The sequence below is a fragment of the Paroedura picta genome, chromosome 7, assembly GCF_049243985.1.
Source record: "Paroedura picta isolate Pp20150507F chromosome 7, Ppicta_v3.0, whole genome shotgun sequence".
Lineage (NCBI taxonomy): Eukaryota > Metazoa > Chordata > Lepidosauria > Squamata > Gekkonidae > Paroedura > Paroedura picta.
Genome location: NC_135375.1, coordinates 97,895,683 through 97,920,362, shown reverse-complemented (window position 1 = coordinate 97,920,362; position 24,680 = coordinate 97,895,683). Strand labels below are relative to the sequence as shown.

At 49.7% G+C, this 24,680-nt stretch overlaps 1 protein-coding gene across 4 annotated transcripts; it reads right to left on the bottom strand.

Annotated features, from left to right (window-relative positions):
- Positions 1–400: 400 nt before the first annotated feature.
- On the bottom strand, positions 401–23,602 carry CLTA (clathrin light chain A). 4 transcript variants are annotated; one of them, XM_077345585.1, is made up of 7 exons: positions 23,208–23,602; positions 11,480–11,517; positions 8,899–9,016; positions 7,625–7,736; positions 3,509–3,562; positions 2,150–2,185; positions 401–853 (listed from the first exon to the last, which is right to left on the bottom strand). In XM_077345585.1, the coding sequence occupies exons 1-7, from the start codon at positions 23,407–23,409 to the stop codon at positions 682–684; spliced, it is 732 nt and encodes a 243-aa protein (XP_077201700.1). In that variant the 5' UTR covers positions 23,410–23,602; the 3' UTR covers positions 401–681. The 4 variants fall into 4 exon arrangements, with proteins under 4 accessions (XP_077201700.1, XP_077201701.1, XP_077201702.1 ...); XM_077345586.1 differs by lacking the exon at positions 2,150–2,185; XM_077345587.1 differs by lacking the exon at positions 3,509–3,562 and having other exon boundaries at positions 23,208–23,601.
- Between the last annotated feature and the right edge of the window lie 1,078 nt (positions 23,603–24,680).

The window sequence follows — 24,680 nt, the reverse complement described above, 5'->3', positions numbered from 1 at the left end:
CAACTCAGCTCCAAGTTAAGCTAACAGATGAAGGTGAGCGTGTCCTGCATCCCTCAGCCATCTGCCTTCACAAAATGGCTAGAGCATCTCCTGCTGAAGCTACAGCCAAAGGAGGGAAGCTTCCAGCCATGACAACAGAGGTGATGGGGGCAGAGGGTGGGATGGAAAGAGATTTTGTCTTGCACGTGGGGAGAGGGGCAATCCACAGAGCTACAGGATTACCCTCGCAAGGCTGTCCGTCGTCTAAAAAGCTGAACTCTCTCAGGAATCCCTTTTTCGGAAGAGAGGAACTCCTACCGCCCGGTGGACAGGCCACCTTTGAACACGCGGGCACGAGACCAACACGTCTTGGGAGGGGAAGCTGCTTTTGTTCATTTAGCCCCACACACAAAAAAAGAGCTGTTTGAACAGGCTTTTAATATCATTACAGCTGAAAAGGAAATCTCAGGGCGTGAGTGCGCCAAGATGACAATCCTGGAAGTCTCCTCCCGGCTGGAGCACTGGGAGGACAACACACGGAGAGAAGAACATGCAATCACAAACAATGATCAAACTCTAAATACATTATGAGGTTTGGTCCAAAAGAACATTGAAACATAATTAATCCAATTACTGCAAACACAGCTTTCTCTGAGTAAAGGTATTGCATTTGGAGCATCGCCTGGGCTTTCCTCTCCCCCTTCAGCGAACCAGCGGAGCCTGCTTGAGCGAAATCAGCACGGAGCGCATGCGGGACACGTCCTTCGCCTGCTTGCTGGACTTGGGGTTAAAGTCACAGAGGCGAGCCACGCGTTCCCACTCGGTGCCCGGGGAGGACTCGTCGACGTCGTTCACAAAGGCTTCTTCAGCTGCCCTAAAAGCAACACAACACCATGTTCAGGTTTGGTAGCATACATGCCAACCCCTCAACCCTGAGTGCTTCCTTGCTTCCCTTTAAAAAAAAAAAAGTTCCGAGGGGGTTGGGGGGTGGATCTAGAAATGTAGACTAGACTACCTAGACCTCCAAAACCAGAGCTTTCTGATGGGGGAAGTGGTAGCAGCTGGGCTCCCTTGAGCTATGTAAAATGATGGAATACAGGTGTTTGGTTCAAGGAGGACCTCAAGACTGGCCTGCGGTATATAAACAAGAGGCTAAAGTTATTTCAGACAGCCGATGCCCTATGCAGACACCTGAGGGTCATGCAGCAAGGACTGGGATTCCTATCGGGGTGCCCAAGGACGGCGCCCAGCATGAAAACATGGCACGTGCCATTCAGGCATGCTGGATCGTCACCCCACCCTCAGGTCTCTGTATGGGACACGAGGGATGAATCTCGACAAAGCAGAAGCTGACCATCCAGATGGAGAAGCCTGCGCTAGTGGCCTGGCGTCACTTTTGGAAGTTCTCTTCCGGGGCTCACAAGTAGGGTTGCGTGTTTAGGCCGCCAAAGTGGCCGTTCGAGCCCGAAGCGGGCAACGGTGTGTGTGTGTGGGGGGGGTGGCACCAGAGCACCAGTTGAAGCACGCACACAGGTGCAGAGCTCTGCGCCTGCATGCGGGCACTGGGTCACGCCCCGCCACCAGCACCGCCCCTCCCCCCCACAAGGGCCGAAGCGCACAACCCTACTCGGAAGCCGTCCCATGAGACCAGAGCCGTGATTTCCAAGGCAGCGGAGAAGCAGGGTGGAATCGGTGGCAGAGCTTTGGAAGTCATAGCCCTCATGCTTGTACGCGCTATGGACTTGCGCTGTCTAGGCGGGAGCAGGGGAATCAACAGGAGGTCAAGCTTGGAAGGATAACTTGGGCCTGCCCGCTTCCTCTGGGAACAGGGCCCTCTGCGGGCACCTCCGCAAAGCTTCCACGTTATCCTTTGAGCGCTGGGCGCTGCCAGCAATGAAGGAAGGGAGCAACTGTGGAAGCGCCAACCCAAGCGAGGAGCGAAGCCCCCGGGACCCACACAAAGTGCAGAGGCCGCAAGCGCCCCTAACGGAAGCCTTGTTCGACTCCCACAAGCAGCACAGAAAAAAGCCAATGAGGATGAGCCCATGAGGTTTAAGGCACTGATCACAAAGGATGGTCGGATTGGCACAGACACCACTGATGAGGACCACTACGACACTGCTGCTCCGGGGGACGAGACACTTAGGGGGCAGTGAAGAGTTTACTTAACTGTTCTAGGCGGTAGCAAGGATGGTTTATGTTTGTGCTTAAAGGTGGAGAGAAGAAAAGAAACAAAAACAAGGAGAGTTTAAGTCAGATATAGAAGATGAAAATGAGCATAATGCAAATGGTAAGTAAAGCTGGCCGGACATGCACTCGGTAGCGCTCTCTACGTTCGGGGACGCATGCTGCCTGTTTCAGGGTGTAGCCTGCTGAACTGCAGATTGCAACTCTCCTCCCCCCCCCCCCCCAGAAAAATATGCTTTTGGGAGTCTCAACATCAGCTTTGATGGCCAAAAATATATTTATAATCTAAAAGCCAAGGGCAAACACCACCTGTAAATCCAGCATTTCACAAGTCCTGGTTGGCGGCAGCCTAAAAGAATCCGGCTTGCAGAGGGGAGAGGCTTGCACACCAGTTAAGGGCCTGCCCAGTTCTACAAGGGCAGAAACAGGCGTGCAAAACCCACTGGCCTCTTCTGCTGGTGCCAAAGGTCACTCCCACCAGCACCGAGATAGGCCACAGACCCAGGGCCACCTTAAAGAGGCACTTCTTCCTGCAGCTGGAGGAGTAAGCCTTCCTCCCCGCTCCTGGCCACAGCTCCAAATCAACACCCTTCAGCAGGGACGCTAGACAGCAGTCCAGTCTGGGGACCAGGAGTGGAGTTTGATACATAACCACGCTCTCACTACAAGCTCTCAGGGACCCTGATCAATTGAAAAAGGGAGGGTGGGAAGCTCTAGCAGCTAAAACCAAAATCTCACACGGCCCAGCTTTTGGAAGTGTTTTCTTCCCTTCGTAGGGTGGTAGAAAGTGCCATTGATTGCAGCTGACTTGTGGCAACCTCCAGGGCGGCCAAACTGCAGCTCTCCAGAGGTCTATGAACTACAATTACCATCAGCCCCTGCTAGGCTGGCAGGGGCTCGTGGTCCATGGACATCCGGAGAGCCACAGTTTGGCAGACACTAACAGCAGTGGTTTGCCATTGCCTGCCTCTGGACTTCCTTGGGGGGGGGGGGGTCCTTTCATCCAAGTATTGTTAACCAGAACCAATCCTGCTTAGCTTTCAAGGACTCTCAAGATGAGGCTAGGCTCGGCCACCCAGGTCAGGTCCTTTAAACAGCCACTCAGATTTTAATCGCAGTATGCCAGATGCCCAAAGGGACTCGTGTGGGCTGCAAGCTGCCAGCCAGCCCCAAGATCCCTTCCCTGCCACCGACAGACATTCTGCTATGGATGAAACTGATACGCCTTCCGTAACTTGGGAAATGACCCCCCCCCCCCCCAAGCCGGCCTTACAGATCGGAAACATTCACAGACTTCGACAGATAATGGACCAGACAAGTGAGCAGTAGTTAGGCTACATACACATAACCAATCACATCAGCGGAGGGTTGTTTGTAGAAAGCTTCGTCTGCCACCCTAGGTAGCGAGTGGTCCAGAGAGGCGGCAAGCAGGCAGGAGGGAGAAAAAAGAAGAATGAGCAGCAGGAAACACAGCAGAAGAAGTGTTAGGCTTCAGACATCAAGCAGGCAGCAAGTTAAGATTGTATCAGAAAGAGATTAAGGCACATTCCCAGACAAGGATATCATCCCCATAGAGGTGACAGTCCCCCAGCTTCATAGTAAGGGAACACTATGGCCGACAGCAGATGGGACCCCGGTTTCTTGAGGACAAGTGTTTGCAAACTGGAAGCAAGACGAATGAGCCACTGAGCTGCAGCTGACTCCTGGTGACCCCCTCCACTGCGTGTTCTGAGCAAGAGGTGGTTTGCCGTCACTTTCCTCTGCACAACACCCCCCCGCCTCCCTTGGTGGGCTTCCCATCTGAGGACTGACCATGGCCAACCTTGCTCAGCTCCCAAGCTCTAAGGAGCCCAGGCTAAGCTGGGCTGTTGGGACTACCAAGCTGTATAAAAATCTGGTGGCCACATGCCTGGAGAAAACTTATATGCTTTTAACAGAAGCTGAATGGGATGCTGTTGACCTCCAATGCCTAGAAACCATCTCCACACGTTGAACCTCTATTCAAGGGACAGGGCAACTTCCCCAGGCTTGTTGCCAAGCCCACCTTTCCCAGCCCCTCCAGGTACGAGTCATGGCTCTGGCTGCTGACACAAACCGCCGTGAGCCAGAGACCGTAACCATGCCAGAAGAGAGACTGGAAACCATGGCCATGGGGACTCACCTGGTTTGCACTGCCATGGTTCCACAGAGGTGGAAATGGCTCTTGCTAAGACTGCTCTCAGAGCACTGAAGGCGGGAGCGGAAGCTCAGAAGGCGGCTTTCCCTAATTTCCTAACCAGGGTTTACAAGCAGTTGCAACATTATCCTTGCACCCCTGTGTGAGACGGCATCCATGCAGCACCCTAGCCATGTCTTCTCTTCTGGCAATGGAGCACAAGGTTCAGAACTGTCGTGCTACTCGGAACGGAGCCGAGTAAAAAGCATCTTTGATTCCAACAACTGTCTGCGACTGAAGGACCAAACACTTCACTTTAATAGATGGCGATTCCCTCCTCACCCCTGGAGAGGCTGAACTAAAGAAAGCAGATGAATAGGTGGGATCACGTGTCCCCGGCTAAGCGGAGAGCAAGGAATAAGAGCATGCTCAGAAGCTTCTCGGTCACCACTTGACCTCCATCTTGCCTACAAGAGAACAACTCGTGCGTTGCGGCGGATGGAGCTTAAGGACTCCGAGCGCCCGAGGTCACGTTCTCATTGGGTTATGAAGCTCACTGAATGTAAAGAAAAGGGAACAGTTTAACCAACCACACAGGGTCATTACAGTTATGGAAGGAAGCCAGCTGGGTTCCTCTGAAGGCAAGGAGGATTCAAGCGGGGGAAATAATTGTTTTCCTGGGGAAAACCCCCAGATTTCTAGAGGAAAAGAGGACGGTATCTACCTACTAAATCGCCCCTTTTGGTCAAAGATCCTTTAGCCCTTTGGAATTTGGGGAGGGGGATGGTCACAGACCTACTGAGATAAAGCAGGCAATGCAGATCTACTCGGTCTCCCAGCTGCAGCCATTTTCCTATTTGGACTCTGCACAGTACCACAGGCCACATCCCATGCCCACTAACCTCACGGCGCTTGCCTTAAAATAAGCATATAAAGGGAATTAGCATTTTCAGCCACTTAGTATTGAAGGGGCTTCCTTTCTTTATACTTTTTAGGAATTCAATAGCTGAGAGGGATATCCGTGTAGTACTAAAATAGGGCTAAGACAGGAGACCACATGAGGCAGGCAACAGAAAGTTCCGTTTCCAAGAAGGGCATCCCCTTCCAGCTAAAGTCAATGCATGAAGAAAACCCAGTAATGCATGACGACTATGTGTAATGAGACCTTAAAATGCCTTCAGTCCTGTACGGGATCTCTGTGCCATGAGTGGCTGTTATTTCTATGCAAGTCTCATAGTTCCACAAAGGGCTGCCAGTTGCATCAATGTTCAAACATTGAGACCAGTGCAGGAAACTCAAAGCAGCTGACATCTCTGCAAGAGCCCGAGCTGGTAAACACTTTGCATACATTGCTTCAAGCATGCCAATTTAAAGAAGAAGAAGAAGAAGAGTTCGTTCTTATATGCCGCTTTTCCCTACCCGAAGGAGTCTCAAAGCGGCTTACAGTCGCCTTCCCTTTCCTCTCCCCACAACAGACACCCTGTGAGGTGCGCGAGGCTGAGAGAGCGCTGATATTACTGCTCGGTCAGAACAGTTTTATCAGTGCCGTGGCAAGCCCAAGGTCATCCAGCTGGTTGCATGTGGGGGAGCGCAGAATCGAACCCGGCATGCCAGATTAGAAGTCCGCACTCCTAACCACTACACCAAACTGGCTCTCCAGTTGGGTCCAACTCCCAACTCACTGCCCTGGTCAGCCTGGACTCTCAAACGCTTACACTCAGGGAGGTTTTGTTGGTCTTTAAGGTGCTCCTGAACTCAAACTTTGTTCTCCCAAGTTCAGTAGTGATCAGCACCCAAGACATACCTTCTCTTTAACTGAAGAGATGAGGAGAAGAGCTGGGTTTTGATACCCTGCTTTTCACTACCCGAAGGAGTCTCAAAGCTGCTTATGAACACCTATCCCTTCCTCTCCCTGCAGCAGACACCCTGGGAGGTAGGTGGGGCTGAGAGAACTGCAAGAAGAGCCCTAAGAGAAGGTCCAAGGTTCCCCAGCTGGCTGCATGTGGAGGAGCAGGGAATAAAAACCCAGATCTCTAGATTATAGTCCATCACTCTTTAACCATGACACCACACTGGCTCTGTAAAGTTAGCCATGTGATAGCACAAAAACCCCTTTAACAGCCAGTTTCACCTGCGGTTAACTGTGCAGTATGGAAGGCAGCAGCTATGAGAAGGCAACCTGGGCCTACAGTTCTTGATGACCGAGTGCAGCCTACTGGTTGGTATGCAAAAGCCTGCCCTCTCCCTTTCCAGACCTTCCCAGCTGCTGCAGAACCAGAGCTAACAGGCCTTCATCTGAGCAATACAGGGGAGGATCAGATGCTCATCTTGCTATGTCGGCATACAATCAGGAGATGAAACTCTCTAGGACTCCTCCCCAACAGGAGTACTGCTATTGAGTGAAGTAGCTCCGGTTACTAGACTTGCACACTGAGACACATGAATGTGCTTCATACTGAATCAGACTCTTAGTTCATCCAGGTCACTACTGTCTGCTCTAACCAGCCACAGCTCTCCAAAGTCTCCAGTCGAGATCTTTCGACATCACCTCCCACATGACTCCTTTAACTGGAGACTCTGGGGATTGAACCTGGGGGCCCTGCGTGAAAACCAGAACTTCTACAATGTAGCCACCAGCCTTTCCCCTCTCAATGTATTAATTATCAATTCAGGAGAAACTAACAGAAGCTAAAAGATACACTAGATTGCCATAGCTCAGGTCTTATTTCCTGAAATCAACGCTACGGATTTAGACAATTCCTTCCTCCCAGAGGGAGCCATATTTGTCTTTACGGTGCCACGAGATTTCTGTGTGAATTTGTTCTGCAACAGAGTTCATGAACTCGGAGCCCATTTCAGAGACAAGGTCACTTCCCTGCAAATCGGGACGTAGGCACCAGTGGCCAGCCTCCAGAAACACATCTTTCTCTCACTCACCTTCTCCACAGAACATGTGCCTCCCTCCAGCATCAGCTCTTTAAGTGCTTTAGCACCTCACCATTGTCAAACAGACCAGCACAATAAATCCAGAGCAAAGTAGAACCCTGCTTAGCCCCTAGTAACCAGGGGCTACCATCGATATAGAGGCTGACTTTAGCAACCAGTTGTCCTTGGAAGGCAAAGGGGCAATTCACACCCGAGATGGAAAGAGGAAAGCTGTCTATGTCTAGGGCTGGCTCCGATTTAAGCCAGCCTGCAAGGAGCCCCTGCTACGTCCACACTGGGTGGAAAGGAAACAATCCACTAGCTAATCTTCAACCAGCAAATTCCCAAAAGGCACAAACTCCTGCCCACTCGCCTTACCTATTGTTAGCTTTTGTTTTCTGTAACTGTTCATCCTGTCTCGCGTACCACTCTTCCAACTCTTTTATGGCCTTCTCTTTCCATTCTGCTTCTTGTTTTCGAGAGTTCGCATCTGAAGAGACAAAGAGGGTTGTTTAAAGGCAAACGTTGGTCCAAAGGAAAAATCCGTACCTGCGGGTCACCTGGGGGTTGAAAGACACAGACCTACTTGAAGGTGAAGCACCTCCAGCGAGACAGTGAGAGAAAGAGAGAGAGAGAGAGAGAGAGAGGAAAGCCATCCAGTTTGCTACCCAGTGAGGTGGCAATGAGGTTAGAAGACAGTAGAGCAGCAAAATGAAAGCATTCAATACCTTTATTCCATAGATTGGCTTAAGCCATGCAAGATATACCAGCGAGAGAACAACAGTTCCTTCGCCAGTTTCTCCCTTCCCCCCTCATTAGTTGAAAGCTGTGTACGCACAGCCCAGTTCACAGAGTCCTCTAGGCCAGGGGTAGTCAACCTGTGATCCTCCAGATGTTCATGGACTACAATCCCAATGAGCCCCTGCCAGCTTTCGCTGGCAGGGGCTCATGGAGATTGTAGTCCATGAACATCTGGAGGACCACAGGTTGACTACCCCTGCTCTAGGCCAGGTCCCATCTCCCTACATCAGTGTAGCATATTTCATGGGGAACGCAGGTGGTCTTAAGCATCGTTATACTGAAGGACACTACTGGGATGTGGCCACTACAAACGTCAAAAGCAATGCCCTTCAATAGCAGACAAAATGGCTTAAATTCATCTCCAGGATCCAGAGGCCAAAAACAAAGAACGCCAGCATAACCCCAAGTTCCACAGGCTTTTAAACAGAGCCACCTGTGCAAAGACCAATTGCTGAAGGCTCTTGAATGTTCTTTGTAGTCGGAGCAGAGATGCTGTCCAATTCTTCACGCAGGCCTCAGCTGCTCCCTCCTACGTGTTAGTGAAGGAGGAGGCCCTTGCCAAATCTCACGCTGCTAGTCACAAGGGGGGCAGGGGAGGGAAGGCTCTCAAGTCTTCATACAAGATAGTTTCCAAAGTAAATACCCAGAATGATGCGGGCCGCTTTAAGAGAAACAGGAAACCAGTTCATACGGCACCAGCTCCAGTCTGAAGGAAGAGAACCACGCCGGATGAACCAGGGAAAGCCAAGGCTGCATCCTGGCTCACAATTAGCAAACCAAGGGGTAGAGCCATTTGTGCTGACCCCTAATTACAGATCAGTTGCCGATCAAGGCCCTCTGTTCTCCCTTACCAAGAACTTCTAGGCGCTCCAGTTGCTCTTCTCTCCACTTGCGGATGCTCTCCGGTTCCGTCTGCAGGCGATCGGCTTGCGAAATGGCAGCATAGCAGTCTGTGGGACCGTTGCTCTCCTTAATCACAGAGGGAAAGCAAGCCTATTAGAGTCACTGGCAAGCCAAGCTCCGTTCTGCTGCAGGGGGCACCACTGTGGGTGAAGTCAGTTTAATGACAAGCAGAGAAGATGTTCAAAGACTGAATGGGTAGGACAGGACTAAAAACCAAGACAATGAATTATACAAGGCAGTTCCTTGAATAACCGTCAGCTGCAAAGCAAGCGGACAACAGGAAGCACACCCCAAAAGTTGAGGATGAAAGAGAGGCACAGGGCTGCTGATGGGTGGCTCTCCAACCATCAGCCCACTTTCTAGAAGCCAAACCTGGTCAGTGAAAAAGCCAAGGACCCCAAGCCACATTTCACTATCATGAGTATCAGAAGCCGCACAGCTAGACTGGGAGGGTGGGTTAAGAATGCCTCCATTGAGCCCTTGCCCCTGCAGGTCAGGCATGTTGATCTGCTGGCAAAGGCAGAAGAAACAAGTGCAGCAAACCCCATACCGGAACAGCGGGGTCCTTTCGCATCAGAAAGACACGCAAAGCCCAGAAACAATGCGTTGGAAATTAAAATCAAGGAAGAAACAGATGGCAGCACTGAGCAGGGGTAGAGATAGTTGGCAGGCAATAAGCTTCCCCAAGGCAAACTAAGCTGTTAGCATGTTCACGGCACCCATCTGCTCACCCAAAAGAATCCGGAAAGCACTGAGCCAGTCACAGGCAGGGCAGTGAGTTGTGCATGATGGCCTGTCCACCGTTACTAGGCCAAAGCAACCTTCTCACCAAGGAATCCCCAGTGGGACTTCAAGAACACACCTTGGGAGTCAGTATTCTAATGCCCCCCCCCCACAAGCCACCATGATGTTATACAGATAAACAGGGTTCTCTGCATATTCTCTGAAAGCCTAGGAGCTACAACCTCAGATTAGGGATGCCAACTGCCTCCCCGCCCCTTTAGTAAAGGCTTGATGGGATTACAGATTAGTATACCTCGAAAGGACGGGATAACGCGTTCTTCCACATGGCATTTCCAAAAAGGGGAAATTGAGGGAGTACTAAAACATTGTTTTTTTCTTTCCCTTTTGGAAATGAAAGGCAGCATCCGATAATACTAATTCTTATGTATAACATAGGCCAGCCTCTCTCAACCTTTTTACCATTGAGATACGCCCTGAAACATTCTTCAGGCTTTGAGGAAACCCCAGAAGTGGTGCAATCGTGCAGAATGTGGTTGGGAAGCACAGCTGTGTACATGGCCATCAGGGGCCCCTCCACTTCCCACCCCCTCCAGGCCCACCATTGGCCATTTGGGGAGGGGGGGCTGGTTGACATAAGCGTATATGATCATATCACCTGATAAATGTATAACAAGTTTTAAAAATATATTAAAAATCAATCAACTCTCACCCATTCAGGAAACCCTTCAAGAAACCCCAGGATTTCACAAAACCCCAGTTGAGAAATGCTGTCGTTGACATGTGCAACATGTTCTACAACTTTTGTTCAAAAATAATGAATTTGGCAAAAAATTAATATGATGTTTAATAACAGGACATTAAATAGTGCTGTGTGTTCAATGTTAGGAAGCTGAACTTAATGTACAAACACACTGGCTATTCTACCTATTATTATTGTATGAGGGTATTTCTATCCCAAATCACTCGTAGTTTACTACTTGCAAGTTATATTTTCCCCATCTCTCAGATGGTAAACATTATGATACATGTGCAATGATGGCACAACCCAGCAGTTTGCAGCTGTTTCTCAAGTGCTGGGTATATGTCTTCATTATCTATCTGAAAAAAAAAACAAATTTATACTTTTAAACTCCATAAATACACCAAGTGGTACAATTCTGTGCTAAACTGCACAGGCACATTTTATAATGTTAGTTTAATGATATTAGTTCAATTAAGAGCCTGAGGTTTGAGAGGAAAATATGGCTTATATTTTAATTCTGCCCCCCCAAATACCAAGAGCCTTCCCATGGTTTCAAATTCTCTGGCAACTGTAGTGTCTAAAAGCAATGTGATTTATGGTCTCTGAAAGGTTTCTCTTGCCCGCTGCCACAAATTAAGCCTTTATTAAAGGGACAGGACACTTTTCACCAAGCCTGCTTGCGACCCCTACTCTCTCAACTCAATATCCTGGAAAGAACTGTTGCCAAGATATAATGGGGAAACGCCTTGTACACCTCTCTGAGCCATTTTTCACACAGGGAAGAGAAAGAGTCAGAGGGTTCTTTATACCGGACCCTCTTAGATTAGCTATCAAGCTGTCCTTCACCACAACAGCTGGCCCCAACCCTGCTGGACAAGCCCTGTCTGCTCCTTAACAGCGCCCCCCACCCCTTGAGAGCATCCAAGACAAGCTACAGCAAAAGCAAAGCCCAATTTAGCGTGCAACCCAGACTTAAACCCAAAAAGAGATGATGTCACAAACTAGCTGATCTAAATACATTTCTTAAAGCTATTTTCACTTACCTGGTAGACATCACCATTTGCCACTCCATCAATTGCATCTGTAAGAGAAGAATTATCTAGTTTAGAGAGGAACTGAAAGACTGAGGTTTTGGTGAGTTGTACACATGCAGGCTTGAATCCTCAAGGTGAGCTTTTAATTACTGGGACAGCAGAGTGGCTAAGAACATGTACTAGAAAGTCAAGTTCAGTCATGAGTTCAGCTACTATCCCTAACTACTTGCAACCTGGAGGTAACACTGGCCTACTTTTACAGGGTTATTGAGAGGGATTTATCATGGCAATAGTTGTCAAGCACTTCAAATGTACTTAATCATGTCTGATTCTGAACCTGGCCCCTGTGTGGATAGAAAAACCCAGAGACTGGGGCCTGGTGCAAACTGTATATTGTGTGTGTGTGTGTGTGGGGGGGGGGTTGTCCTGCTGCAGAAAACTGCACACAAGAAAAAAGAAGGGAACTTAAATCCCCTCCAGGGAAGGAATGTTCTGTCCTTGCACAGATAAGTACATTTATCCAGTTCCCTAATCTGGGTTAGAGAGAGCATAGATGGGAGAGAGCTGTCACCACCTGGCCCCTCCAGACAGGCATAAGGGACAGCTTGGGCCACTGCATCATGAGACTAGTAGCAATTGGATGTGATACTGCAGGCAGCTGGGCAGCCAACAAGGCAATGGGGACAAGAAGGACGGGATCTCTCTCTCTCAGTACTAAGAACTGTGTGACTAAACAGTTAGTAATACAATGCCCAACATCATATATATTTCAATAGCAGAGCTTAAGTGCCTGAATAATTCAGTGACAGTCCAAACAGCAGTTGCTTAGCCAGAACTAGTATACAGAGAGAACTGGACAGGAAACGACACCCAACTTATGGCATTAAGTTTCCAGTCTTAAAAAGTCACACACGAGTTTTGTGAGGCTTCTTTCATCTGCTAATAGAAAGCAGAAACCAGCAACAGTCCCAAGAACTGGAAGGTAAAACCTTGTAAAGTTGCCACCAATGTTCACCTCTTGAAAAAGGCTAGCAGTCATGCAAAACACCAGCACTTGAAGACACATTATCGACCCATCCGAATATAGCCTGCGAGCCACACGAGGCAACCCAGCCAAGACTTGAATAAAGGCTCTTGTTTGTTTGTTTTTTGCCAGGTGGCACAAACAGAAGCCATGCAGCACCCTGCAGAAAACAATACCTGGAAGCCTGGCCAAAAACAGTAATCATGTCACAGCAGTTACAAGCTCTAAGGTGCAGTGCATACCAAGCGATTGCCTGTAGTGGCTATGACAGCCAACGGCCAGGTCTGAGAAGGTAAAAAGTATGCAAGTTCAGGGGGTGACCGCGAGCTGGAAAGCACGTAGGGGAGGGAGATCACCTCATTATTTGCCTTTTGGAAAAGAGCCAGCAGGGAGAATCACAATCCTGTTTTTGTAGGCTGTGTTGAGCAACAACAGGCAACATGAAGCCCACATGCGGTTGTTTTGCTTAGGCCCTCATGAATGCCAAGTTTGAGAAGACAATGCCAACAATTCAGTGGCCTGAGGACAAGGCAAGCAAGAAAAGCGTCCTCCTTCCAGCTCCCACATCTGAGGGCACACGTCAGATGATCTGATGAGATAGTCTGGGTTGCTCCACATGCACTAATTAGTCAAAGCATTCATCAAAAGCAAACTATGACAAAGCAGCATGTTTATCATTAGCCAGGACTTTCCAAACACGCCCCCAGCCTTTCGCGATGGGGGGAAACGGTCAACATTATGTGGCCACAAATTGGGGGGGGGGCTCTTCCTCCCATGGCTCCCCCCAGCAGGCCTCCAGGCCCCCGAAAAGCTGCACAGCTGTATCGCTGAAGCTAAACTTAGAAGGCAGTTACATAAGCTGTGAAGGAAGAGCAAGGGGAGAATTTGGATTTTGCTAGCTGTGCCTGTCAAACAAGGCAAAATGTGGAATTCAGAGGACAAAGGCGGAACTCGTACCGGGCATGTGTGCTCAGAGAAGACCCCTTCTCCCCCACTGAACTACTCTAACCTAGCCTGACAACGCAGGGCTGAAAATCCTTTCTAAAAGACGGTAGGCTGTGATGGTTATTGGGGGGGAACACAACACACATGCAAATCATCTAACCTCAGTGGCTTTGCCAGCTTTACACTTCCATGAGCAAACCATGCTTTGCACATGTATCCCAAGAGAGGTGAAAGGAGGCACGTTTTGAGCTGGGGTGAGGGGCTACCTGGGGATCGTATATGCCCACAGGAGAGCTAGCCGGGGGGGGGGGGGATCCAGACTTGGGCAAGATGCAGGTTCACACAAGGACCACTTTGTCTCTCTCATGGCATGGGCTTCAAGATCCATTGGGGCAGCAGGGAGCCAAAGTTGCCTAGTGGCTAAAGCACCAGGTGAGGATACGGCCAACCGAGTTCTGATCAGCATCTTTGGGACAGTCATTGTCTCAACCTAACTTCCCTCGCAGGACTGCTGAAAGGAGAAAAGGTGAGCTCATTCCTCAGCCCAAAGCCCTTGGAAGAAGGACGGGATAAACATACAGTACTATACTGGGAAGTTACTTCGCAATCCATACCCCTGAAGCAGCAAAATACTGCTGCCACCCCCCAATATGTGTTTTTGTACGAGAAAGCTGCTGGGGCTGCCGTTCCAAGTGCTTGGTGTTTTTTTTTTTAAGCCATTTCCTACAACCACACTTGTTGTGTGGCTGCAGGAAACAGAAGCTGAGGCCCCGGACCCAGATCCCACTCTTTAAAAACTGTAACATGTATTTTGGACATACTAAACCTTCGGAGTCAGAGGAAGCAATCCTAAACTGGTCAACTCAGAAGTAACAAGTTACACCATGGGGTTTACTCCCAGGAAAAAGTGTCCTAAGGGCCGCTATGAGACTCACTTTTCAGCCTTCGGGATTTGCATTTTATAACTGTGTTATCATTATGGTTACCATCAAGGCAAACTCCTGCCTCTTTCCCCCGTTCTTTGCCATTTTAGTAATGCTATGACTATGACAGCCATTATATAAACATAGGGGTAACCTTGCTGGTCGCAAATGTAACAAAAAAGGTAACCCTGCCCAATTTCACCCTCCTCCCAATTTTTCATAATTTCATTACTGCTTTTTTTGTTTTTAAAAACATTATAATTGAATACTGGAGGCAGTACAGAAAGCAACTCATTAAAATTATCTAACACCATTGAATGTTGTTGCCTACTGAAGTTTAGATATAAACGAGCGATAATGAGAACATTGAGCACATTCACGTGACATACAACAGGCCATATTTTGAAGCAGAAGGATAAATGAGCTCGGTTGTCAAGGGACAACACAATAAAAATGTTCATAATTGGCAAGATGAAATGTCTAGGTGCTATGGTGACCTGACACCTGGCATATCACAACCCCTGTGTGCTACAGAGCACAACCTCTACAACAGTCACAGTAGAGGCCCCAGTCCTGATGCCATCAGTTCCCGGTACAACCACCCTAATATATTCTCTTCTCTCTGCCCGGGGCCTACTTCAGGAAACTATTTCTATCTACCATAAGGAGCAGAAGAGCCCCAGAGCCTACCTCTTTCTCCACACCTGAAATGACAGCCTATCCAGGATCAAACCAAGTATATTGTTGCTTAACTGCCCAAATGGGGCACACTGCAGCTGCAGCTGATGTAAGTTCATCCTAACAGCAGGAGGCTAGACAACCGCTGAGAAGCCAGCCTTCCTTCTGCCAGCTTCTAGTTCAACACACTCATTAAACAGGAGATCAAGTTTGAGATCTGCTCTTTGGGAAACACAGAGACTGCCTTTAGCACACTCCCCCTGCCCTGCCCACTTGTAGCAATGATCGGTCTTTGTGTTGGATGTCATGGGTGGGACACTGGAAGGAAGCGCTAACAGCATCTTCTCTACCACCCCCAACGCCACCCAGCCCACATCCTTGCTGCAGTTTAAGGCAGGGGTAGTCAAGCTGTGGTCCTCCAGGTGTTCATGGACTACAATTCCCAGGAGCCCTGCCAGTGTTTGCCAGCAGGGGCTCATGGGAATTGCAGTCCATGAACATCTGGAGGACCACAGGTTGACTACCCCTGGTTTAAGGGACTCTTGAAGGCCAACCTCAACAGTGGCAACAAGGATGGGACGCTGCAACACCCGGGAAACAAGTAGCAAAAACCAGGTAGTCAAGGGAATCACGGAACTTACCGGTCCCATTTCCACACGACTGTCATCAAAGTGTCATCAACGAGTGATGCTTTAGAGCCAGGACCTTCAGAGTACGGGCTAGCATTCACATCCGAACCTGTTGGTCGGTCTCAGCTGAGATACTACCGTAGCTTAATCTACCTAACAGGATAGAGGAACTAAAAATCTCCTCTAGAGATGATCCTGAACATGCTTGACAAATAAGGGGGCAGGGACCTCATTACAGGCAGCAAGACTCACTCCTGAGTGCAGTACAACCAAGGCCAGGCTAGTCAAATAATCCAGAAACCTGAACTGCATTTACAGTGGGTTTTTTTTTTTTTTGAATACCTGACAATTGTCACACCCTCAGGGTGGCCAAACTAGCTCTCCAGATATCTGTGAACTACAGCATCATGCTGACAGGGCCTCATGGGAATTGTAGTCCACTGACATCTGGAGCGCCACAGTTTGGCCACCCCTGAGACAATAATCTTGGGGACAGGACATTCTGTGACTCATCAAGGAGGGATCAGTGCTAGAAATCAGGATGCAAACATCAAATACAACTGTAACGGCATGGGGCTGCCAGGCTCCTGTATTCTATTTATTTATATTTATTTAGCTATTTTTATACCGTGCCCTCCTGAATGGCCACCTGAAGTCACGTGACACAAGTGCTCCACAAGGAGCACAAAAGCACATCATTTTCCTCTCCCCACTCTCTTGGGAAGAGAACCGTGTTGGCTGCACAAGGCTCTAGAGAGCCTCTCACATTATTTAAGACTAAAGTGGGCGGCCAGTGCTCTCCCTGTGTCTCACCAATAGAGGAAAGTGATGGTGGCTTCAGGGGAAACACTGGAATCTGTATCTTAAGAGTTATGTCCAGGACAAAAAGCTGGATTTGAATGACAACTGTGCTCCATGGCAGAGGGATTTCAGGCTCCAGCAGCACCTGGTCTTAAGATCTATGCTGGTTTCTCCACGCCGCCTTCTCAGCAGAGCACTGCCCCGCTGGTTCTCCCATCGCTGAGTAACTGAGCTGAACTGCTGAGACTGAGTCATCCGCATTCTTGCAGGATCCTCCTGGGCATCTTTGCAGAGGCTCCTACTCCTAACCAGCCAGCCTTTTTCACTCACAGCGTTTTCCAGTTCCAGGGAGGCAAGCTAAGGAACGGCAACGGCTGTCCAAGCTCAGCAGGGAATATGGCCAACGAGCCTCCAAATCGAATGAGACACTTCAGAAGGCTAGAGTTATAAAAAGTAAATCCAGAAAGCCCCAGCTGCTCTCCCCGCTTAAGGGCTTACAATTAAAAAGGGTGCCAGAAAAATCAGCTCGCAAACTTGACTAGCTGGATGGCGGCAAAGCGTTAGGCAACAAATTCGACAGCTCGACGCAAATGAGATGGATCCCAAGCCCGGCTCTTCTGCTGCCCGTCTTCTAAACTGATCTGTCAAACCTGAGGTGAGATCGTCCATCACCCCCCTCTTTTTACATGGAAGAACGTCAACCCTGGTCATGTCAACGTATAAATGCAGACTGCCAAGAAGCCTTAAGCAAGCAAGCGATTTTGCAAAGTCACAGCAAGCCAACCATCTCCATTTAATAAAACAAAACACGATACGCGAAGGTAGATTCATGTAGGTTGGCCTGATGTAGCACAACAAAACTCGAGTCCCACGGCACCTTTAAGAACAGCAAAGGTTGATTCAAAATGGGAACTGTGCATGCACATGAAAGCTCACGCCTTGAATAAATCTTGGTTGGTCTTAAAGGTGCCATAGACTCAAATTTTGTTATACTCAAAGGGGCATAACACTGTAATAGAGGTTGGGAAAAGACTTGTAAGGAGCCCCAAAGGTGAGAAAGGACTGGCTCAAGGTGATCAGGCAGTGCTTTAGGAAATTAGCTTTTCCCTCACTGAAGCTGCAGATGATCAACACAAGCAGGAGAGCACACATTTCAGCAGGACGTGGTAGCCAGGCAAACTCTGTGGTTGGGAAGGCTCATCCCTTTGAGGGACAAAACCTAGGGCAGGGATTCTCAACCAGGGTCTGGGAGAGTTCTGTAGGGGGTCTATGGAATTCCTCCCATTCCTGAATGGGTTCAGCCACAAGCTGGGGAGCCAGCAACTTGCACAGGCCCCCCGCCCCACACCGTAAACCATGTCCTGTCTCTCCCCCCCTCCCTCCTCAATCCTGCCTGTTAATGTAGGTAGTGATGTCACTTTTGGTGACATGTAACTTCTGAGAAGAAGGAGGAGGAGGAGGAAGAGAAGGAGAGAATAATAATAAGAAGAAGTTACATTCGCCTTCCCTTTCCTCTCCCCACAACAGGTACCCTGGGAGGGAGGTGAGGCTGCGAGAGCCCTGACATTACTGCTCGGTCAGAGCAGTTTTCTCAGTGCTGTGGCGAGCCCAAGGTCACCCAGCTGGTTGCATGAGGGGGAGTGCAGATTCAAACTTGGCTCGCCAGATTAGAAGTCCGTACTCCTAACCACTACACCAAGGGCATAGCAGGGATGTGGAGCCAGCTGACATCACTTCCAGGGCTTTGTGATGCCAGAAACATCATTTAAGTATTCCTCCATGGTCAAAAGGTTGTAAAGGCTGGTGCAGAGTAACATCAGGTTCCTGTGTTCCAAAAAGCATTCAGAGCACCTCTGAAGTGCAGGGAGTCTCCAGCATGGAAAAAAGACTGGGATGCCCTATTTGACAGAGGAGCGAGTATTGCAGTGGAAGATCAGTCTGGGGATCCCAGGCATAGATTTGTAGAGGCAATATCTGGATTTGATTTCCACACTCTTTGCAAGCCAAGCCCACGGACTGTAACGACAACATTAGTGAGAAAGGCATTTTCAACTTTGCTAGCTTCGGGGGAACTCTTTCCACATCTTTCTTTCAGGTAAAGGCTGCATGCTGTGGAGCAGGGGTAGTCAACCTGTGGTCCTCCAGATGTCCATGGACTACAATTCCCATGAGTCCCTGCCAGCAGGAGCTCATGGGAATTGTGGTCCATGGACATCTGGAGGACCACAGGTTGACTACCCCTGCTGTGGAGGATCCTGGGACACGTTCTGATGGGCACACGTGAATCTTGTTAAGCAATACAGTCAGCTGGGTGCCGGCCCCCATTGAACGACAATATAGTTTAAAACATAATATTCCCTAGCAGTTCTTGATTTCACAGCGAGGGCTTTACTTGCCACCGAGACAAGGTTTACTCCATCCCACTGAGGAACTCACCATCTGGAAGCCACTTGGCTCGTGACACGTGTGAAACAGGGTTTATGAAAAGAAAAGCCAGTATGTAAGGTTATGTTGCACCATCGTTCATAAAAACCATTCCACGCACAAAAACACCTATGCGCACTCTTGCTGAACATGGTACTCCATCATGTACGCTCCCCAGACTTTTAAGGTCTGACCCAAAGAGCTGTGTTGCCAGCCAGTACAGTTTTTCCTTAGAGGAATGGGCCCCATTGTCTCTTTCCTGGAAGTATGTTTCTGAAACCCACTTTTCCTGAATAACAAAAGAGGCTGAATTCAGCTATCAGCTTTTTTGTTTTTCTTTTCTGTTTTGAGGCTGATAAAAAAGGACACAGTGGGGAGTCTTAAAATACTCCAGAAGGAAAGGCTTAAGTATTCTGATAACCTATATGTCAGGTATTTCAGATGTCACCATGAAATCACGTGCTTCTCTTCAAAGACTGTATTTAACATCTATGGAACACTGGAGCCCACATCTGAAAAAGCAAATTACAGGACCGAGAATCTGTATAGTTTACACAAATCTGTATAGGCGGCAGCTGTTATTTATACCTGGAGGCAAGCCCTGCTTCCTACTAAGCATGCTCAAGATGGCAGCTTTGGTATAACTTCATGTCTAAGGATAATTTGTGTAGTCACTTTAAACCCAGCCTTTCTCAACTTTTTTACTGTTGAGAAACTCTTGAAACATTCTTCAGGCTTTGAGAAACCCCAGAAGGGGCACATTCACACTGAATGTGGTTGGGGAGCATAGCTGGGTACACGCCCTGCCCCTTTCCACCCCCCTCCACGACCATCATAGGCCATTTTGGAGGGGGCGGAGGTTGACATGACCACATATAGCCATACCACTCAACGCTTTACAAATTTTAAAAATATATTGAAAAATTAACTAACCCCCACCCAATTCAGGAAATCTTCCAGGGTTGTCCAGAAACCTCAGGGTTTCATGAACCCCTGCTTTAAACCTAATTAAGGTGACTTTGAGACATGTAACTCACCCATCCATGCTTACAAGGCTGCTCTATTTACATCGTATTCGATACAAGCCTAAGTGTGCTTTGGATGCCATGGCGTGAGCAAACAGGAAGCACCAGCAACTCATGTTTCCTGTTCTGGCAAGATGGTCTTCTGCGGAATAGATATTTCGTTTCTCCAATGCCTCCCCATCATCAATTAGTATGAAACCATCCCAAGTGGTTGTGGGAGAAGATGCATAAGGCGTCAGTTGTCCTTCGCTCAGACAACTATATAACTATATAACTGTTCCGCTATATATTTCTGTTAAGGCCTTGGAGGAGGAGGAGCTTGTCTCATGCCTTAAGTGCCACTCAGCGCTTATTACCCACTCAGGGTGGCTGTCCTGCCCCTGAGTGTTTCTTCCTCCAACCGGCTTGCCTGTCTGTCAGCAGCCATCCAGTAGCCTTCCACTCCCCACCCCTGACCATCCCCCCCTTATTCCATTTCCCGCTAAGGCTCGGAGGCTGCAGATCCTAGCTGCGCGAGTTCCATAACTGCTGCCTGGAGCCTTTCCAGGTCCTGGGGGGAGGGGGAGGCCATCCGCAGAGTTCTTCTACTCCACCCCCTTAATCTAGTGCCCGCTGTATTCCTGAATGCAACGGGCTTGGCCCCCAGTATATATATATTTGACAGAAAGGTGGGCATGTGCTTACAGAACAACCTGTGGGCTAAACGAAGGTCCAGAATGTTAAGAACTCCATCAGTTCAATTGACTGACCCGGCGAATCCTAATCTGATTTGTTTATTTATTTATTTTATTTGTATACCGACTACCCGAGTCTCAATCAAATGGACACATCTGACCATTGGGCTGCCAAGGAGAGTATTGTCTCCTCAGACTGCCAGCAGTTTGCTCTCCAAGGAGCCAGCCTGGCAGGTACTCTTTCATATGGACTACTACTTGATCCTTTCAACTGGAGATGCTGAGGGCTAAGCCTGAGGCCCCTCCACGCAAAGCAGGCACTCTGCCACAGTCTGTCCCACTAAATCTCCAAAAGACAACCATCAGTATGCACAGAAGCATTCCAAGTGCTTACAGGGGAAGCTATTTATTTATTTGATTTATATACTGCCCCTCACTGCAAGGTCTATCAAAGGAGCATGGAGTCCCAAAACAACTGTAGACCACTGCCACAGTTAAACTATCAACAATGTGATTGTAGGCGTTGTTTAAAGCCAAAGGACTGGTTTGGTCACTCTGATGCAAATCCAGCACATGGTTCAACCTGCAAGTAGAGAGCCACACTGGCAATTTAAACCACCACTGTGCGGCAGACATGGAACCGCTTCCATCGGAAGCACCACTCTACCTTGATTTGCTCAAATCACACTCTCACTGTATCAGTCTGGATGTGTGACCAAAGCAAGTCAACAGGAAACCACATGATATGCAGTACAATCCTGAACAGAGTTGCCCCGTTCTAAATCCTCTGATGTCAACCGTCATCAAAAGGTGTAATTCTGCCTAGGATCACACCATTTATTTCTAAAAAATCCCAGAATAAGATAAGAAACTGAAGAGTTTGGATGGTCTGAGCACCTACAGCCACCTAGGGTGTCATGTTTTTGTTTTCTTCAAAGACTAAATGAGATTATTTTTAGACAAGGTGTGTGCAAACTGCAATTTAACAACAACATTATGTAGCGCTGCAAAAAACTAGAGTCTGAACTCATATAGCCCCTCTGATCTCACCTCTCAACTGTTAACTTACTAGGAGACCTTGAGCAAGCCTCTTCGCTCAGCCCCATAGTACAGGACAAGGTTAGGTTTTCATCAGCTGTAAACAGTTAATTTCCCTTGAAAGAATCCTTTCCCTAAATAGATACAGGCAATCAAGTAAATTAGTGAAATGTGTGTGTGTGTGGAGGGGGGGGGGGAGAGACCAGGATCTTTGGATCTTGAGAATAAATAAGACAAATAAATCCAAGATAAAGAAAAGCTGCCATGTGCTCACTATGCAGTCCTCCTTCCTTCCCCCACTCTCCACACCACATCTGTCCATGTCATCCCCAGTCTTCTTCATCCTCCCAAAGGTTTATTTCAGGGCAAGCCTTCCCGCTAGGCAGGATTAGGCTGCCTTCTTCTGACAGCAGGTTTTAGGGGATCCTTAACAAGGAAACAAATTATCAGGAAGGCTGGATGGACTGCCGGTGACTCTCTAGTCACAGCAAACTGGGAGGAGGGAATGGGCTGCACCTCTTGAGACTGCAAGGTGAGAGGCGACCCCCCCCCCCGCCAATACACAGCACACAGAGGGGAGGGGCACAGTCACAGAAAATCTTCTTGGTATGCAGGGTCCCCAGGTTCATTCTAGCTAGGAGAACGAAGCAGAGGGTGATAAGAAAGGCCCACACTCGGGAGAGCAGTGCCCAAGTCTGAGTCAACAACACTGATCGTGATTGTCTAATTTGATATGAGACAGATTCCCATTATGAGCATTTTTGCAAGAGGGGCTGCTAAGAATGACACCACTACCCCTTACTGAAGGCAACTGCAAACCACCTCTGAGTGTCACTTGCCTTGAAAACCCTACAGGGTCAACGTTAAGTCAGCTGGATGACTCTTTCCACCACCACCATTCCAGGCCAAAGCAGTACTACAGACCATTCTACCACCTCAGAGCCCTGGGTGCTTCTTCTCTCGCATTCAGTGGAGACTCACAAAGGCAAGAGAATAAGGCGGTCACACGGGGGCAGGGGCAGACCGGACTGGACCATTGCGCACTGCTGGCAAGGGACTGCATGCCCTAAAGCAGGGGTGGTCAAACTGCGGCCCTCCAGATGTCCATGGACTACAATTCCCATGAGCCCCTGCCAGCGAATGCTGGCAGGGGCTCGTGGGAATTGTAGTCCATGGACATCTGGAGGGCTGCAGTTTGATTACCCCAGCCCTAAAGCAAGGGCGGCCAATCTGTAGCTCTCCGGCAGTCCATGGACTGCAATTCCCATAAGCCCTTGCCAGCCCAGCCCATTGGCAGTGTCTCATGGGAACTGTAGTCCGGAGCCAACCCTGTGCCCTAATAATTCCCCGCAAGTGGGAAACCAGCGCAGAGCGCAGCAGCAGACTTAAGCCGAGACTCTCTCGCAAGAAGGCCACTTTTTGAAACCTGCCGTCGGAAGCGGCACAGCCCATTCTGCCCTCCCCTTGTTGGCCCGCCGCGTCGCGAAGAGCCCTGTGGGCCAGGCCGAGGCGGCCTTCGGGCCGGGGGCTTCGCGCGCCCCCCGCAGCCTGCACGCGCGACCGAGGCGAGCCTCACCCGGGGACAGCCCCTCGGGGCCCTGCAGCCCCGCCGGCACCTCGCCGTTCTCCAGGATGTTGTAGCCCTCGTCGTTCTCGATGCCCGCGATCTCGTTCTCCTGCTGGGCCAGGAAGGCGGCGGCCGGGTCCTCCTCGCCGCCGCCGCCCAGCGTCCCGTTGCCCGCCGGCTGCGGCGCGCCGAGGAGATCGAACTCGGCCATGGGCGGCAAGGAGAGGGGGCGGAGCCAAGCGGAGCAACGGACGAGGGAGGAAAGGCGGCGCGCGAGGCGGAATCGGTCGTTCAACGGGCCCTGAAGCGGCGGCGAAGGGTACTTCCGGTGTCCGCGCGGAGCTCTCTCGGCCCGTCAAGCCTCTCCCTCCGCCCTTTTCCCTTCACGTCCCCGGGAAGTTCTGCTGAGCGACGTCGAAAAGCCACCAACCAGACGGGGACGGCTGGGCGCCCGCGAGCCAATCGCCGCCCAGGGGAGGCGGGCTTTGGAACACACGCCGTCGAACCAACGTGACTTCTCTTCCCCCTCCCCTCCTCTTCCCTTCCTTCCGCGTGCGCCGGAGGAGCGCCGTGACCAATGAGCGCCCTTCTCTCCCGTTCCCCCTCCACCCCCGCTTGGTGTGCCTCGGCGGCTGGCGCGCAGGTGCGGGAGAGGAGGGGGCGTGGCGAAGGGAGGGCAAGGCTCGAGGAGTCTCTTCCGCGCTGCGAGGGAAGCCCGGCGCGGAGGGGGAAACACGCGTGTTCCGGGAAAGGGCCGCGTTGGCCGGATTCACACGTGCTGCGGAAGGCGCTTCATGACCTGGCGCGCCTTTTCGGAGTACACGTGTGGGAAACAGGCATGAGTGGCCGCCCAGGCAAGATCTCGGGAGCGAAACTGGTCCGATCCCGGCTAGTATTATAGGGAGGTGAGAAACACAAGGGAGTAAGATATGGAAACATTCAATTGATATGCCGCCCTCAGTGTGACGTCCAAAAGAATACCTTATCCATTATTGGTCTTAAAGGTGCTACTGGACTCTGATTTTCTTATCCAGGGGTAATCAAACTGCGGCCCTCAGGATGTCCATGGACTACAATTCCCATGAGCCCCTGCCAGCGTTCGTGGGTTTGAAGGAAGCCAGGGCCCTGGGAGTTCAACCAGCTCTTTATTTTGGCCGCAGAACTGAACCGAAGACGCCCACAGCCAACTTCTATGTGCTAGCCACACAATAGATCTTCCTGCCAGTGTGCACCATTGATCAGTTGCACTTTAAACTGGTTGGATCTGGCAGACAGGATCCCGCTGCACATTGGTCAATGATATTGCAGGCTTATGATCCTGCTTTGGACTTCAAACTTTGTTCTGCAGACACAAGGGCTGCTTTCAGTCCCCATCCATAGAAAGGGTAATTCACTAGGTAATTCACAAATAATTCACTAGGCTGGAAATTGCCGAGTCAGCGTCCTGTTCTTTTAAGGGAGGGCTTTGAGCAGCTGAAACTT